Here is a 15,351-nt window from a genome sequence, read left to right as displayed (position 1 = left end):
GGGTGATTAGCAGCTGGCGGGACAGGTCGAATTTCCCTGTGGGTTTCTGGCACTGTAATTCCTGAGAGAGTCAACAGGCTCATCTCTCGCCCATGGAGCAACTGGTGAACTTGAACCGCTGACCTTGCGGTTAGCAGCCCAACATGTAACCCGCTGTGCCACCAGGGCTCCTGGACCACAGGAGAAGGGCCATGTTAAATCACTCACAGCGCCACACCTGGAGTAAGGGCAGACAGCCAGCTCTGCCCGAGTGTGGGCAGGTGAGGGTGGGCTAAGGGGCTGGGTCAGGCAGGGGCCAGGGAGTGTGAAGCTGTGTGGGCTTCAGAACACCTGGAGGGGCTTTCGGGACCTGGCGCTGTGGAGTAAGGTGACCCCTGCTCTGTGCTTGGTGAGGTTTGGGTGGGGTCAGATCCCTGGACGCCATGGTGAGGCCGTGACCGGCCCTTTTCCTTCTTTGAGATCCTAGCTCCTGCACAGGCCCCAGGGGCCATTGTGGTTACCATTCAGATGCCAATAAAGCTTTGTTTACAAACTCAAGCAGCGGGCCAGCATTTGCTGAGTCCTATCAGCAAGGCCTGAGTCAGGGGCACTAGGGGAGTATCAGGAAATGAGTGACCGAGTGAGGGTCTAGCGGTGCAGAGGGGTGCCCTGGTGGCTCAGTGGGGAAGCACCTCCTGATCCCCACGAAGAACACCCCAGGAAACAGGAGCCTGGAAGGTAACACGCTGGGAAGGTTAGGAGAAAGGCTTTTGGCAGTCCTAATCTTTAGGCCACGGGGCAGTCCACTCAGCCACACGGGTCCCCATGCACCAGCCACAGAGTAAGTCGGGAAAGGAAGCCACTGAGCCCCCCCCCCTTCATTCCCCCGCAGCGCCTGGGCCATGCTCCTGGACCGGGCCCAGCAGCACCTGCAGCTGGTCCTCCTGCCCCCGGCCCTGTTTGTCCCGGCCACTGAGAACGAGGAGCAGCAGGCAGCCTACGCCAGGGCCGTCCCCCAGCATGCTCGGCCCTACGTGGTGTACGAGGAGGTCACCGACGTGTGGATCAACGTAAGGGCGGGAGCAAGGCCACCCAGCACAGCCCCAGTGGTCACAGGCCGGACCAGGCCTGGGTGGAGGAAGAGGGGCCCCTTCTCAGCTCCCCTGCCCCTGTGTCCTGAAAGGCATGGTCAGGTGGCCCTGGCCCCTAGCACCCTATGGACCCCACCCACCCCCACCCCATAAGGCCTGGCCTGGTGGTCTCGGCCCTGTGTCCTGACAGCCTCTTTGGATCGGGCCGGCTTTGTCCACTGACTGCCCGTCCTCCTCTCGCACAGGTGCACGACATCTTCTACCCGTTCCCCCAGACCCCAGGCTCGCAGGAGCTCTGCTTCATCCGCGCCAACGAGTGCAAGACGGGCTTCTGCCACCTGTACCGGGTCAGCGTGCTGCTGGAGCCACGCCGCTACGACTGGGCCCAGCCCCTGCAGCCTGCGGAAGGTGAGCCGCTCAGGGCGGGCAGGGCTCCCTCAGCTGGCGTCCTCGTTCTGGTGGGGACAGGCGAGCTGAGGTGACAGCAGGACTGGCTGTGCAGCCCGAGGCTGCCCTCCTGATGGTCCATCGCCAGGCCTTGCTCGGTAGACCTGCCTTAGGTGGGCTGCCGGGTGGACTGCAGTGCCACCAGGTGTCCTGGGTCTGAGGAGGATGTTGAGGGCCATGAGCCAAGTCGGTCTCCGAGCATCCCCAGGTGACAAGGTAGAGCAGGCCGAGGACAGGATGTTCTGGGCCTTTCTCTGAGGGAGAGGCTAGTGGGTATGACCCACCGACCTGGTCCTGAGCAGGGAGCTCACCCCAACGCGCCCCAGGGTGCCCTCTGCACCATCAGGCACTCACTCACTTCCCCATACTTTGATGCCCCCTCTGACTCCGGGCCTGTACTCAAGCCAGGGCTCAGATGCTCTGACCCAGGGCCAGATCTGGCCCACCGCTTGGTTTTGTAAATAAAGTTTTATTGGCACCTAGCCAGCTCTCCTCACTTCTGCGTGGTCTGGGGCCTTGGAGGTGAGCAGCCAGAGAGCTCTCCCAGCTCCCCCGTGGTTACTCTGCAGCCCCCTTAGGAAACGTGCCGCTCGGTGAAACGCAGAGAAAGGGAAGGAACAGCCCCTACTCTGGGGGATGTTCTGTGAGGGGTGGGGTGGGGTGTGTCTGGGGAAAGCAGGGAGAACTAGTGGGAGGGACCCTTGAGTGAAGAGAAGAGGAGGCCCATCTGGCATCTGGGGACTGAGCGGCCAGGCAGGACAGCCAAGGCGGGGGGTGGGGGGAGGTGCTCACAGGCGCCCTCCCTCAGCTGCCACGGGACCAATGGCACTGGTACCAGTGGTGCCCATGGGGCTGTCCCAGGTGGAGATGGCGCAGCGGCGGAGTGGGTCCCGGGAAAGCCCGTGCAGTGTCCCTGAGGCAGGCCCAGGAAGGACAGAGGAGGCCTGTGTGGCTGTGAGGGGCTGGGGAGGGGTGCAGCACTGCTGTGGGTGGACGTCCTGGGCACTGTGGAGTGTTGAACAGCACCCCTGGCCCCCACCCACACAGTGCCAGTCGTACACCTCATCCCCACCCATGACAAGGGTGCTTCCAGATGTGACCCAGTGCCCTGGGGGGCACAGTCCCGGGTGAAGACCCCTGAGTTAGTGGGAGACCCTGCGTCCCATGATCACCTGGTCCTTGCCATCCTGGGGCGCTGCCCATATTGACATCCACACCCTGAGTGAAGAAGACCCCAGGGGCTGGAGGGTCCCCCTGGTTCACATCATTTGACCAGCAGGGCTTTATTCTGGTGTTCCACGCGAGCAGGGGCCAAGCTCAACATTTTCCAAATAACAGCCCCCACTCACGCACCCACCTACCCACATGCTGACTCTGGCGCACTCCTGTGGGGGTTGTCCTGTGCACTTCATGCTGACAGCACACCCCCACACACACACGGTTACAGCCACCAATGTCCCCACGAGGACCCCTGGCCCTCCAGCCTAAGCCAATCTTGTGCACCCTGGTGGCGGGCCGTGCCTGTCCCAGCCCCCCCACCAGGCCGGGCCAGGGTGCCCTGCCCGAGTAGGAGGGGCAGGGGGTATTCTGAGGGGCAGCAGTGCGTGAGCCCGGGTGAGCACAGGCTTGAGGGGGACCAGGTGTGGAAATATTGCTGAGTGGTTAGGAAGGTGAACCTTTCCGGCCCCCTGAACAGGGATGCCACCTGGACAGAGAAGCTCGGCCTCTGGGCCCAATGGAGCCCTGGGGAGTGGAGGTGTCAGCCTGGGAGCTGAGATAGAGCGGGGCAGGGGGTAGGTAGCCTTATAGAGGCAGGCAGGGGCCACGGCTTAAGGGGTCTGTTTGGCTGTCCGGCCCCCTCACTCCTCAGAGCCTCAGAATGAGGAGCAGGACTCTGGACTCTGGGCAGGTCTCCTGCATCCAGGATGCACACAGGCCACCTCCCGGGCCTGGCCTCGGCCCAAGGTGTCCCGTCAGCCCCTTCAGTCAGCCCTTCCCCTTGGGTTTGTGGGCTGGAAGTCCCCTGGGGGTGTTTTTTCTTGGCCAGCTTTAGCCGACACGGGGGTGGGGGGGGGTGCCCTCAGCCAGGTGAGTCCCCGTCCTGAGAAAGCCAGCAAGGCGGCAGCCTGCACCTGCGCCATGTGAGGACGTCCCCGCAGGCTTGCTGAGCACTGAGGCAGTGCCATCACCCCTACCACGGCACAGGCTCCCGGGCTCTGCCAGTGCGCCTGGTGTGGCCAGCACAGGCTTCTAGAATAGGGTTGTTTCACGGCAACTGCCAGTCCCGCTCGCTCCGCAGTTCTGGGACTGCTGCACACCTGGTTTCGCCCCTGTGGGGCCCGCTCAGCTGGCCCCTGGAGCCAGCAGGGGACGGGGCCCGAGTGCCCTGCCCCCCTGAGCCCCCCTCACCTCCGTTACTTCCGACCTTCCAGACGAGTTCAAATGTGCCATCACGGAGGAGGTTGCCCTGACCAGCGGCGAGTGGGAGGTCTTAGCCCGGCACGGCTCCAAGGTAGGACCACCGGCCCACCACATGGGGCTTCGGGAAGTCGGGGGATGGAATGGGAAGCCCGTCCTCTTCCATGTGATTTCTCCACAGGCCCTTCAGAGCCCCTGTGCACCCCTCTCCCAGGCACCCCTCCTAGCCCGGGTCCGCCTTTCCCTGGTTTCTGCACACCCCTGGGTCTCAGGGGGCCCCGGCCTCCACCGAACCCTCAGCCCTGGTCTCAGGGAGGGGCTCGAGGCCCCACTGGGCTCTCAGGTGTCCCGCCCACATCGGTGGCCAGGCTTCCTGTGCTGACCTGGCCTGCCCAGTACTCCACTGGGGCTCATGGGCTGACTGTACTTGTGGCCACCGTAGGGGCATGGTGGGCCCCGGGCCACCCTACCCAATCTGTGTCCTGCTTCCTGCCAGCCTGATTTTGTTAGTTTTCTCGGGTGAAAAATGCCTCGGTCCTTGGCTTGGGACGAGAGCAAACTCACGCCGAAGCCTGGTTTGTGATCCAAGTGGGTTTTTATAAAGGACAGAAGTTTCAGGGTGTTACAGTCTAGAACACGGGCCCCCTCCGGACTCCGCACACCCACACGTGGCGACGAGGGACTGATGCAGCTGTGGGGAAGGCAGAGAAGCGGCGGGAAAGAGAGGGACCGCAGGGCATGGCCACGAGGGACTGTGGAGGAGCAGCTGGGAGAGGGGGAGTGTCTCGCGGTTCCAGCCTTTTTAGAGCCTTGCGCTGGGAAGCGTGGTCGATGGTGTTGGTTGACCTCATTGGCTGATTTAGCTCCCCTGGCCTGGACTGGGGCCCACCCAGGTGTACTGCCTTCCTGGCTCCAGGTCCTGAATTGGCGAGTGTCCTTTAGCCTTTATCAGCTTCCAACTTCCTGTAGGGGGACCGCTGGGCATGGAGTGGAGCAACCCCCTATCCGGCTACCTAACAGTTTCAGGGCCACCAAACCCCCTGGAAGCCCAAGCTTTGGGACCCTATGGGGGTCTTCCAGTTCCTCTCCTACCAAAGAGCTTTAGGAGACCACCTCCGGGCTCTGCAGGCCAGCCCTGGGGCAGGGAGAGGGACCCGGCCCTCTGGGCTCATGTCCTGGCTTCCCGTCCCTGCAGATCTGGGTCAACGAGGAGACGAAGCTGGTGTACTTCCAGGCCACCAAGGACACGCCACTGGAGCACCACCTCTATGTGGTCAGCTACGCGGCCGCCGGCGAGATCGTGCGCCTCACCACGCCCGGCTTCTCCCATAGCTGCTCCATGAGCCAGGTGGGCTCCGGGCCCCCGGGAGGACCTGTCCCCAAGCCCCTCCTCACGTCCTCGTGTCCTTACGTCCCTGTGTCCAATCCCACTTCCGTCCTGGGCACTTCCAGCCCAGGTTCTTGTGCCCTTCGCTTTGGCCACCCCGTCATCCGTCTTCTGTCCCTGGCATCCTGGCCCTCGTCCACACGCCGTAGTCGGGGCTCCGAGGCGCCCATTCAGGACAGCCTTTTTCCTCAGCCGCCTCACCTGCCGGGCGGGGTGCCGGACTCCCCAGAGTGCTCCTCTGCTCAGTGTGGGCTGGTGGCGGGGTCCGGGAGTCTGTGGCACCCTCCCTGAAGCTGCCGCCCCCCCCCCCAGCACTTCGACATGTTTGTCAGCCACTATAGCAGCGTGAGCACCCCGCCCTGCGTGCACGTGTACAAGCTGGGCGGGCCCGACAGCGACCCCCTGCACAAGCAGCCGCGCCTCTGGGCCAGCATGATGGAGGCAGCCAGTGAGTACCCCGGCCAGCCCGGCCACCGCACTCAGCCCGCACCTCGGGGCACGGGCACCCTGTCAGGTGCAAACACACCACGCTCGGCCCCTGAGCAGAGGGCTTGAGGTTCAAGGGGAGGACAGAACCCTGTCTAGCTCCGGCGCAGCAGCGGCTGGTGGTTTTGAACTGCTGACCTTGCAGTTAGCAGCCCCACGTGTGGCCCCATGCCCCTCCCCCAGGGAAGCGCTCAACAGTGATCCCCCACGGGGCCTTCAGAACCCACTCCCCAGGTGCCTCGAAAGAAGGGCCTAGCTGTCTCCTTCTGAGCGTCCCAGCCTGCAGACTCAGGGTCGGCTCAGCGGTACCCGGCTCCACTCCTGGCCCCGGGTCACCACGCCTGCCGGGACCCTGAGTTTGAAACCAGGAGAGATGGTGGCGCCCATGGTACCCACAGCTGCACTCTGCACCCACAGGCTGCCCCCCGGACTACGTGCCTCCCGAGATCTTCCAGTTCCGCACACACACTGACGTGCCGCTGTACGGCATGGTCTACAAGCCGCACTCTGTGCAGCCCGGCAGGAAGCACCCCACCGTCCTCTTCGTGTACGGGGGTCCCCAGGTGGGTGCACATCTGATCAGGCCCTGCCAAGCCCCAAGGCTCTGCTCCCAGCTTCCTGGGACCCTCCCTTCCCCCACCGCCCCAGGGCCCGGTTCTCCGAGAAAATGACAGTCGGGTTCTCACTGGGGGCACTGGATCAGACCCCCATGGGGACACATGTGGGTCTCATAACTGGGGGAGGGGTGGGCCTGGCATTGAGTGTGGAGGCTGCTCAGCAGCCCACAGTGCACAGGATGACCCCAGCCCAGAAGGTTCTGTCCCCCCACCCCCACTCCCACACGTTAGGCCATGGGGTTGTGTTGGGGTGGAGGCGCTGTTAGGCCAGATGCACAGAGATATGCCCTCCCCACACCCCTGCTCCCCTGCTTCCCTGCATTTGCTGCATAAGATCGCCATGCAGTAGAGATGGGGGGGGGCAGGTGCCCAGGGAGGGTCAGCACAGTGCAGGCCTTGTCCATCCCTGTGCCCCAAGCCCCCCCCCCCAGCCACCACAGCGCTGGCATGACTATCACCAGCTTGGTGTTCCTGGTAGTGAGCAGCCAGCAGCTCAGGTCCGAGGGACCTGGGAAGAAAGGCCTGGCCAGCGGTGCAGGTGGGCGGGGTCCTAGCGCCCCCCGTCCAGGGTCTGGCCGTTGTCGTGCATCCTCACTGGCGCTGAGGCACAGTCCCCACCGCGCCTGTCCCCGCAGGTGCAGCTCGTGAACAACTCCTTCAAAGGCATCAAGTACTTGCGGCTGAACACGCTGGCGTCGCTGGGCTACGCCGTGGTGGTCATCGACGGCCGGGGCTCCTGTCAGCGGGGGCTGCGCTTCGAAGGGGCCCTGAAAAACCAAATGGTAACACTCACAGCGTGCACTGCAATGGGACCCGGGCCTGGGAGCCACCCTCGGAAGGCAGGGGTGGAGGGCGGGATTTCACTGCTGCTTGTCTCTGATCTGTACCGTGTGGGGAGACATAGGCACTCGACCTTGGCCCCTGAGCATGTAGCATAATGAGACTACAATCCAGACACCGCCAGACTCACCGGTCTGGGCCATACCTGGGACACAGAGGTGCTCACGGCTGGGCAGACAGGAGCCAGTGCCCAGAGAAGCAGTGCCCTCGGGGAAAATGAGGGTGTGGGGGCGATGGGAGTGGGAGTGATGTAATGTCATAGTTGTAATGATGATCGTGAGTAATGGTGGTGAACGTGGCATCGGAGGTGATGGTAATGGCAGTGAAAACCCTGGTGGGGGTGGTGGCAGTGATGTGTGGATGGTAGGGATAATGTGGCGATCGGGTTGGTGTGCGTGATGGTGAAGATGTTACTAGAAGTGGTGGTGGTGGAGGTGGTGGTTATGGTGATGATGATGGTGGTGGTGGTTGTGATTGTGATGGTGGAGGTGGTGATGATGATGGTGGTGGAGGTGGTGGTGGTGGTTATGGTGCTGATGATGATGGTGATGATGGTGGTGATGGTGATGGTGGTTATGGTGCTGGTGATGATGGTGGTGGAGGTGGAGGTGGTGGTGATGGTGGTTATGGTGCTGCTGATGATGGTGATGATGGTGGTGGTAGTTGTGATTGTGATGGTGGTGGTGATAGTGATGGTGGTTATGGTGATGGTGATGATGATGGTGGTAGTGGCGGGTGTAGTGGTGATGGTGATTTTGGTGAAGGAGATGGTAGTGGTGGTGGAGGTAATGGTGGTGTGGAGATGATGGTCCTGATGGTGGTGGAGGTGGAGGTGGAGGTGGAGGTGGAGGTGGTGGTGGAGGTGGAGGTGGTGGTGGAGGTGGAGGTGGAGGTGGTGGTGGTGGTGGTGGTGGAGGTGGAGGTGGAGGTGGAGGTGGAGGTGGAGGTGGTGGTGGAGGTGGTGGAGGTGGAGATGGAGGTGGAGGTGGTGGTGGAGGTGGAGGTGGAGGTGGTAGTGGAGGTGGTGGTGAGGGTGGTGGTGAGGATGGTGGTGATGGCAGTTGTAGTGGAGATTGTCGTGATTGTGGTTGTAGTGGTGTTTGTGATGGTGGAAGTGGTGGTGGTAATAGTGATGGTGGTGGAGATGGAGGCGATGGTAGTGACGTTCTGATGGGGATAGTGATGAGGTGACGGTTGTAATGGTGGTGGTGGTGGAGGTGGAGGTGGTGGTGGAGGTGGAGATGGAGGCGATCGTAGTGACGTTCTGATGGGGGTAGTGATGAAGTGATGGTTGTAATGGTGGAGGTGGTGGAGGTAGGGTAAACATGGCACTGGCGGTGGTACCCCCTGTGGATTAAGGGTCAGCGTGGGCCAGACTTCGGAGTGCAGGACACCCCCGTGTCCTCCCAACCCTGAGTCCGCTCTGCCTGGGCTCCTGCTCACATTGGAGAGAGAACTAAGGTCCAGAGGGCACCAGGATTTTCCCCAGAGTCACTGAGCCTTGGTGGGCGGGCAGGGCTGGGACTATGTCCGCCCAGCACCCTGGCTTCCCCAGAGATCAGGTGGGGTCTGCCAGAGAGGGTTGGGGCTTGGGGCCGGGGTAGGCGGCCATGGCGGTGTGCCCAGAGGAGGTGCCCAAACTGTGCGGCCTCGTCCATAGGGCCAGGTGGAGATCGAGGACCAGGTGGAGGGCCTGAAGTTCGTGGCTGAGAAGTACGGCTTTGTTGACCTCGGCCGCGTTGCCATCCACGGCTGGTCTTACGGGGGCTTCCTCTCACTGATGGGGCTGATCCACAGGCCGCAGGTGTTCAAGGTGGGTCCCGCCTGGACGGGCCTCAGCCACGTGCTGCCCCCCAGCCCCTCGGAATCCACCTGTCCACGGGGAGGTGCCTGGTTGGGTCCTTGCCACGTGGCTTTTCTCCCCACAGTGGTCCCGTGGGAACGAGCCCCCCTCCTCATTGCCCGCCGCTGCTGATCCCAGGACGGCGTCTGGCGGCGGCACCCAACCCCACCGGCAGCTCTCTGTGGCAGGCTGAGCCCAGGACCAGCCTCGGAGGGGCAGAGGTGGGGCGCGGTGTGCAGAGGCGCGGGGAGGGGTCCTGGCCGGCCGCCACTGTCCAAGGGCCCGGGGCGGCGGCGGCGATGAGGAGGCGGTGGCAGAGGGTGGGACGTGGCCCCTCACCCCCGGGAGGCACCCACACCTGGCCCCAGTGGCCCCCCCATAGTGCCCTGTCCCACCAAAGGACACATCAGGTCCTTCCCGGGTGCATGCACGCTCCAAGTCCCAGGGCCTGCGGGCACGAGCCTCTGGCCTGACGCCCATGTCTCTCTACCGCCCGCCTCCTTGCTCAGGTCGCCATCGCGGGCGCCCCCGTCACTATCTGGATGGCCTACGATACGGGCTACACAGAGCGCTACATGGACGTCCCCGGGAACAACCAGCAGGGCTACGAGGCGGGCTCTGTGGCCCTGCACGTGGAGAAGCTCCCCAATGAGTAAGGCCGCCCTGCTTGCCCACAGCCTTCTCCCCTGAGCATGACCCAGCCTGCTGTCAGCCCACCTCCACCTGGGATGTGCTCGGGCTGCCCGTGTCTGCATGGCACCCCTGCCGTCAATGCCATAGTCCCTGCCCGTCGCTCACCGAGGTCGGCTCCCTGGGCTCCATAGGACCCTGGGGCCTAGCCAGGCTGGAGACCTGGCACTCAGCACCTGCCCTTGAAGCCCAAGCAAGGCTGTTTAAACTTGAGCTTCCGTTAATCACGGCCTGGGGAACACCATGTGCTGCAGACAGACGGCGGTCCCAGGGATTGGGGGGGTGTGGGTAGAGGCCCTGCTGCTGAGACAGGCCTCTCACCACGGGGGCGGTGAGGGGGTGAGCAGTGCAGAACCCCATAGCGCAGCGGGCTCCACAGCGTCAGAAAAGAGCATGCTAAAATCCCCGAGTTCGCTTTACAACGGTCCGTCTTAGGCCCCGTAAATCTCAGCTTCAAGCCGTCTGTGGCTTTTTTTTTTGGGTGGGGGAGTTGTTTTGTTTTGCTTTTCATTAAACTCGGGTCCTCCAACGTTCTAGCCACGTAATAGATGCCCATTGGTCACATGTAGCAGGATAGCACTGTTCCAGAAGGTTCCCAGACTTGTCTTCTGGAATGTTATCTCCCACTGATGAATGAGGACAGGAGCAGACAGCAGGGAGCCCTGCCTAGTGACCCCAACATGTCACCTCCGACCCTCTCCCCTTCCTGCCTTCCAGGCCCAACCGCCTGCTCATCCTCCACGGCTTCCTGGACGAGAACGTACACTTCTTCCACACCAACTTCCTTGTCTCCCAGCTCATCCGGGCAGGGAAGCCCTACCAGCTCCAGGTGGGTGGCCCCTGGGTGCACCCACCCACCCGAAGAGCAGCAAGGCCCTGGGGATGGGGAGAGGCAGTGGGCACCCAGAGCCACCCCACCCCCTGGCTTCTGAGGCTCTCCCCTCAGATGCCCACTGCGCTGGCACCTCGACAGCCCTCCTCCTGTCTACCCAGCACATGGTCAGTGCTTCAGGTGCCCTGGGGACACGAAGGTCACACACACAGGTCACCCAGGCTGAAAGATGTGTTCATAGGACACACGGGGTATGGAGTGCCTGGTGAGGTCTGAGCAGAGTTCCTTGAAGGGGCAGGAAGCTATAGGCTTCAGAGCGATAGGCTGGGGTGGGGGTTGGGGTGGTGGACACCCTGGCAGAGAGGGTGCCACGAGTGTCCCACCTTGGCTGCCCACCCTCCCAGGGACTGCCCCTCCTCTCACTCCCACTCCCTCCCCAGGTGATCCCGGGCCTGGCTGCCCATCTGTGCAGTGAGCACAGGGCCCTTGGGATGCGCTGGGCAGGCAGGTGGCCTACCCAAGCGAGGGGAGAGGGAGGGAGCCAGGAGTCGTTGCACAGGGAGTTCCAGTTCCCTGAGTAGTGGGACCCGAGCCTCCCATGACGCACTCAGCAGCCCGGGCACGTCCTCCTGTCCACACCTCTTTCCAGTGGGCTCCTGGGCTGATGACCACTCTGTGCCCACAGCCCTGAGGAAGGAGGGGTGGAGAAGGTGAAGAGATGGACAGGTGCAGATGGGCAGCAGCTGGGCCTGACCTCTGCTCAGGGTCTGGGAAGGGCAGGGGCAGGGCCTGGAGGATGGCAGAGAGGAGAGAGATGGGGAGGGAGGGGAGGGTCCCTGAGGCTGCGGGCAGCAGGTCCTGGGAGGGTAGGTGTGTGGACGCCAGTGGAGCAGGAATGACGGGGTGCTCTCCCAGAGTCATGGGCCAGAGAAGGCACAGCAACCCAACTCGCTGTCAGTCAGAGGCCAGGAAAGGTCTCTTGTCCTTCCAGCTGCCAATTCCAGTGAGGAAACAGACCCGGCCCTCCTTCCGTCTGAAACCCCAAGTGTGTACACGCAAGCGCACATGTGCACACACCACGCACACGTAGCCTGAACTCAGGGCCTGGGCAGCAACTTGTTACTGCTCCTCCCTAGAGATGACCACCTCCCTCCCCTTTGGGGAGGATTAACCCGACACGGGGCAGCTTGGGGCAAAGGTGGCCTTTTGGTCACATGAACTGGCTGGCTTCTCCGCAGAGGCCAGTGCAGAACGCATTCTTGAGCAGGCTTGGAAGGGCAGAGCTCTTTCTGAGTTTGACGGGTGCAAGCCCCTGCGTTTTTGAACGTCCCTTCATGGGACCCCCATAAAGATGGCTCCCGTGAGGAGACCGCCGTCTGGGAGGCAGCGACCTGCCCCGGGTTTGCCAGTCGGTGTCAGGAGTGGGATTTGAACCCTGCTCCTTCTGCTCTGGAACATGTGCCCCTTTCCTTTCTGCCCCGGGAGGAGGATGCAGGGCCGGGGTGTCCAGAGCCGGAAGGGGAACCCTCATTCTCTTAACGCTTCCTTCCCTCTCCCCACAGATCTACCCCAACGAGAGACACAGTATCCGCTGCCCCGAGTCTGGTGAGCACTATGAGATCACACTGCTGCACTTTCTACAGGAGTACCTCTGAGCCCACCTGCCCGGCGCTACCGCCTGACTCAGAAGAGCACAAGTGGCTTGGCCACCACGGGAGCAGGCCCAGGGACCGGGTCTCCTGCTGCTCCAGTCCACAGCCCTGAGAGCCGCCCCCTCCCCAGAGCAGGCGCCTGGTACTGGTTGTTCTGCTCCTGGATGCTGGGGGTTTCTTTTGCCTGCTGCTGCTTCCTTGCCCCGGCCAAGGCCCATGCCCCAGAGGCACCTTCCCCAGCCGCCGCCCCCCCTCCTCGAGGTCTGGAAGGACCCTGGAGAGGACAGGCGGCCAGAAGACACTTGGGGAGATGCTGAAGTCCCCCACCGCCAGCCCCTAACGCCCTGGACCCTGAGCTCCAGCAGCAGCCCCTGCCAGCACTGGGCGGCCTTAACCCCACCCTCTGTCAGCACTGGGCAGCCTTAGCCCCGCCCCCTGTCCGCACTGGGCGGCCTTAGCCCCGCCCCCACTGCAGGTCGGCATTTTGTCGGGGAGGCTTTTTTTTCATAATTATTTAAAAGATAAAGCAAGGGATGCTCCAGGAGCTCCACTTCTTCCAAAGTCTAGAGTGACCACCAGCAGCCAGCAGGGCCAGGGGACGGGGTGTCTCCCCGCCCTCCCGCAGCCCTGCCCTCGCAGCGCTGAATGGGCTGGTGGCCTGAGCCCTGCAAAGCTTTTTGCGAACTGGCTGCTCCTCCCCTCCCCAGCCTCGCCCTCCTGTGTCCGATTCCGGGGCTGGGCGTGGCCACCCCCCCACCTCAGGGTTATCCTTCCCTCTCCCCCCCTCCCTGCTGAGAGATCTGCTGGGGGTGGGCCGAGAAACGGGAGAGAAGCAACCCAGAAACGAACCACCTCTACAGATTATGGAAAGAAAATATTTTTGTCAATTCCTATTCTTTTATAATTATGTGTGTAAGAAGTAGACGCATTAAAAGTTTCCAAATGGAGCCCTGGCTGCCTGCCTGCTGACCGGCTGCCCTGGTGCTGCCCGGGCACAGAGGCCGCAAGGGGGGAGCTTCAAAGGACAGAAACGTATTTCCTTGTCGTGTTGGAAGCTGGAAGCCCCGATTCTGGACACATACAACCCACCTCCTGTCCTTCATAGTTGACAACCCTGACTCCCATTCAGTCCCTGTCTCTACATGTGTGTGAATCTGTGTGTGTGTGTGTGAATCTGTGTGTGTGTGTGTGTGTGTGTTTGTAGGTTTTTATATAACAGAGAAGATCAAACTCAGCTCACCCTACACTCGACTGACCACAGTGGATTGATTGCTTCGCAGTAGATTGCACTTACACAACACCGTGCTATGCTGGGTTACATTACATGTAAGCTTATTGTATCCTATTAGATACATCCACTGCTGTAGGGGGTTGGATTCCAGCCCACATTTTCACAGGGTTGCAATTCCATGTATAACAAGGAGGGCTTCATGGAAGAGACTGAGTCCCAGATTGACAGAAAGCCATCACCGGCTCGCTGCTTCCAAGTTTGCCGTGGCCAACCCAGGTCCCTTACAAGAGCCTGTGTCCACAGCGGCACAGAACAGGCAGTGTGCGGGCAGCACTGTGCGACTTGGTCCAACCTCAGACTAACCCACAACTTCATCATAGTGCCCCCTCGTGGCAGATGCTCTGTGGGCTGTCTCTGCCCTTGTGGGATGGTCTGTCTCAACTTCCAAACCAAACTCATTGCCATCAAGTCAATTCCGACTCAGCGATCCCATAAGACAGGCTAGAACTGACCCGATAGGTTTCTGAGACGAACTCTTGACGGGAGCAGAAAGTCTGTATCGGCCACTGGAGGTGTCGAACCACTGACCGTGAGGTGCTTAGCACAACACGTAACCAGCCTAGTGTACTACCATGGGCTGAGGCCGTGAAAAGCAGCTGCTTCCTGTGATCTGTCGCAACAACCACAGTGCCAAGGGGAACGCTGGCAGCTGCCACCTGCCTGACCAGACATTCATTCCCTGGCCTGCTCACTCCATGTCCTTCCCGGCAGCCTATTGAGTCCTTTCCTTTATGGTTGAAATATACAGAGCCGAACATAGACCAACCCCAAGTGTGCATACCAATGATATTCCTCAAGGTGTGTGGCCTTCTTCACCCTCCTCTTCCAAACTCTGGGTCCCCATTAGCAAGCTCACTTCCCATCAAACCTTCCCAGTTGCTGTTGCCAACTTGAGCCCTCATACCACAAGATCAGTCCCAGCGCCATCGCGTCTACACCGACTCTTAGCAACACCAAGTAGATGTGCCTTAAACGAGTCCAACTCTGGAGGCCGGCGTTCGTTGCCCATTGAGCCAAACCATTGTCTGATTATAGGAGGTGTCAAGGAGATACTATTCTCCACTTCAGGTTTAAGTTTTTTCTGGAGCCACAGTTTCAGGAGTCTAGCCCACCTCTGTGGTCCCAGAAAGTCTGAATTCCTTTACAGTCTGAGATTCTGTTCCGCATCACCCACCCCTTTTGTTGACCCTGGTAGCCGGACACCACCCGGTTCTGGTCTCCTGGCAAATGAGGCAGCTGCTCATTGGGGGAATTGGCCACCTCCTGACAACCCTGGGCTGCTGTAGGTGAATAGAGACGGGCCAAGTGCATGAACCCTTGCAAGCTTCCTCTCCACCTTTTTTTCTTTTCAATGGGCTAAAAAACACCATGAGAAACTCAAGGACACAAAAGGACTTCTAAGATATAGGGGAAAGACGCCACTTCTGCCCTAGAGGCCCTTCCAGGAACACTTGTGCACATACGAAGGTAAACACGGTGTGGGGGTGAACGGTTCATCTGAGTCACCTCTGATTCAAAGCTGCCCAAGCCCAAAATGAATCATTGCCCCTTCCTGTGCCATCTCATGATTGCAGGTCTGCTCAAGCTCCTTGTAGTCCAGCTGGTTCTGACTCATAGCAACCCTGTGTACAACAGAACAAAACACTACCTGGGCCCGGGCCTTCCTCACCACTGTTCATGTTTGAGCCCATTGTTCTAGCCAGTGTCAGGCTTTCTTGTTGAAGGTCTTTGTACAGCCCCTCTACCAAGCATGATGACCTTCTGACCACACTTCCAAA

General features: G+C 61.2%; 1 protein-coding gene across 7 annotated transcripts in view; it reads left to right on the top strand.

The window, feature by feature from the left end:
* The window catches only part of DPP9 (dipeptidyl peptidase 9), a 34,499-nt gene extending 21,270 nt beyond the window's left edge, over window positions 1-13,229 (top strand). For 6 of the 7 annotated variants that reach the window (XM_075545150.1, XM_075545122.1, XM_075545132.1 and 3 more), the window contains 11 exons: window positions 872-1,049; window positions 1,316-1,478; window positions 3,950-4,029; window positions 5,131-5,283; window positions 5,635-5,770; window positions 6,226-6,371; window positions 7,061-7,207; window positions 8,926-9,078; window positions 9,618-9,760; window positions 10,516-10,627; window positions 12,193-13,229. In XM_075545150.1, the coding sequence (XP_075401265.1) occupies window positions 872-1,049; window positions 1,316-1,478; window positions 3,950-4,029; window positions 5,131-5,283; window positions 5,635-5,770; window positions 6,226-6,371; window positions 7,061-7,207; window positions 8,926-9,078; window positions 9,618-9,760; window positions 10,516-10,627; window positions 12,193-12,285 (1,504 nt within the window). In that variant the 3' untranslated portion in view covers window positions 12,286-13,229. Of the gene's footprint in view, window positions 1-871; window positions 1,050-1,315; window positions 1,479-3,949; window positions 4,030-5,130; window positions 5,284-5,634; window positions 5,771-6,225; window positions 6,372-7,060; window positions 7,208-8,925; window positions 9,079-9,193; window positions 9,330-9,617; window positions 9,761-10,515; window positions 10,628-12,192 lie in introns of those variants that run through there. The other variant, XM_075545159.1, reaches the window with a different exon arrangement.
* Window positions 13,230-15,351: the final 2,122 nt, after the last annotated feature.

Source organism: Tenrec ecaudatus, chromosome 1, assembly GCF_050624435.1.
Source record: "Tenrec ecaudatus isolate mTenEca1 chromosome 1, mTenEca1.hap1, whole genome shotgun sequence".
Lineage (NCBI taxonomy): Eukaryota > Metazoa > Chordata > Mammalia > Afrosoricida > Tenrecidae > Tenrec > Tenrec ecaudatus.
Note: the sequence above shows the minus strand (reverse complement) of the source record. Positions and strands in the feature narration are given on the sequence as shown.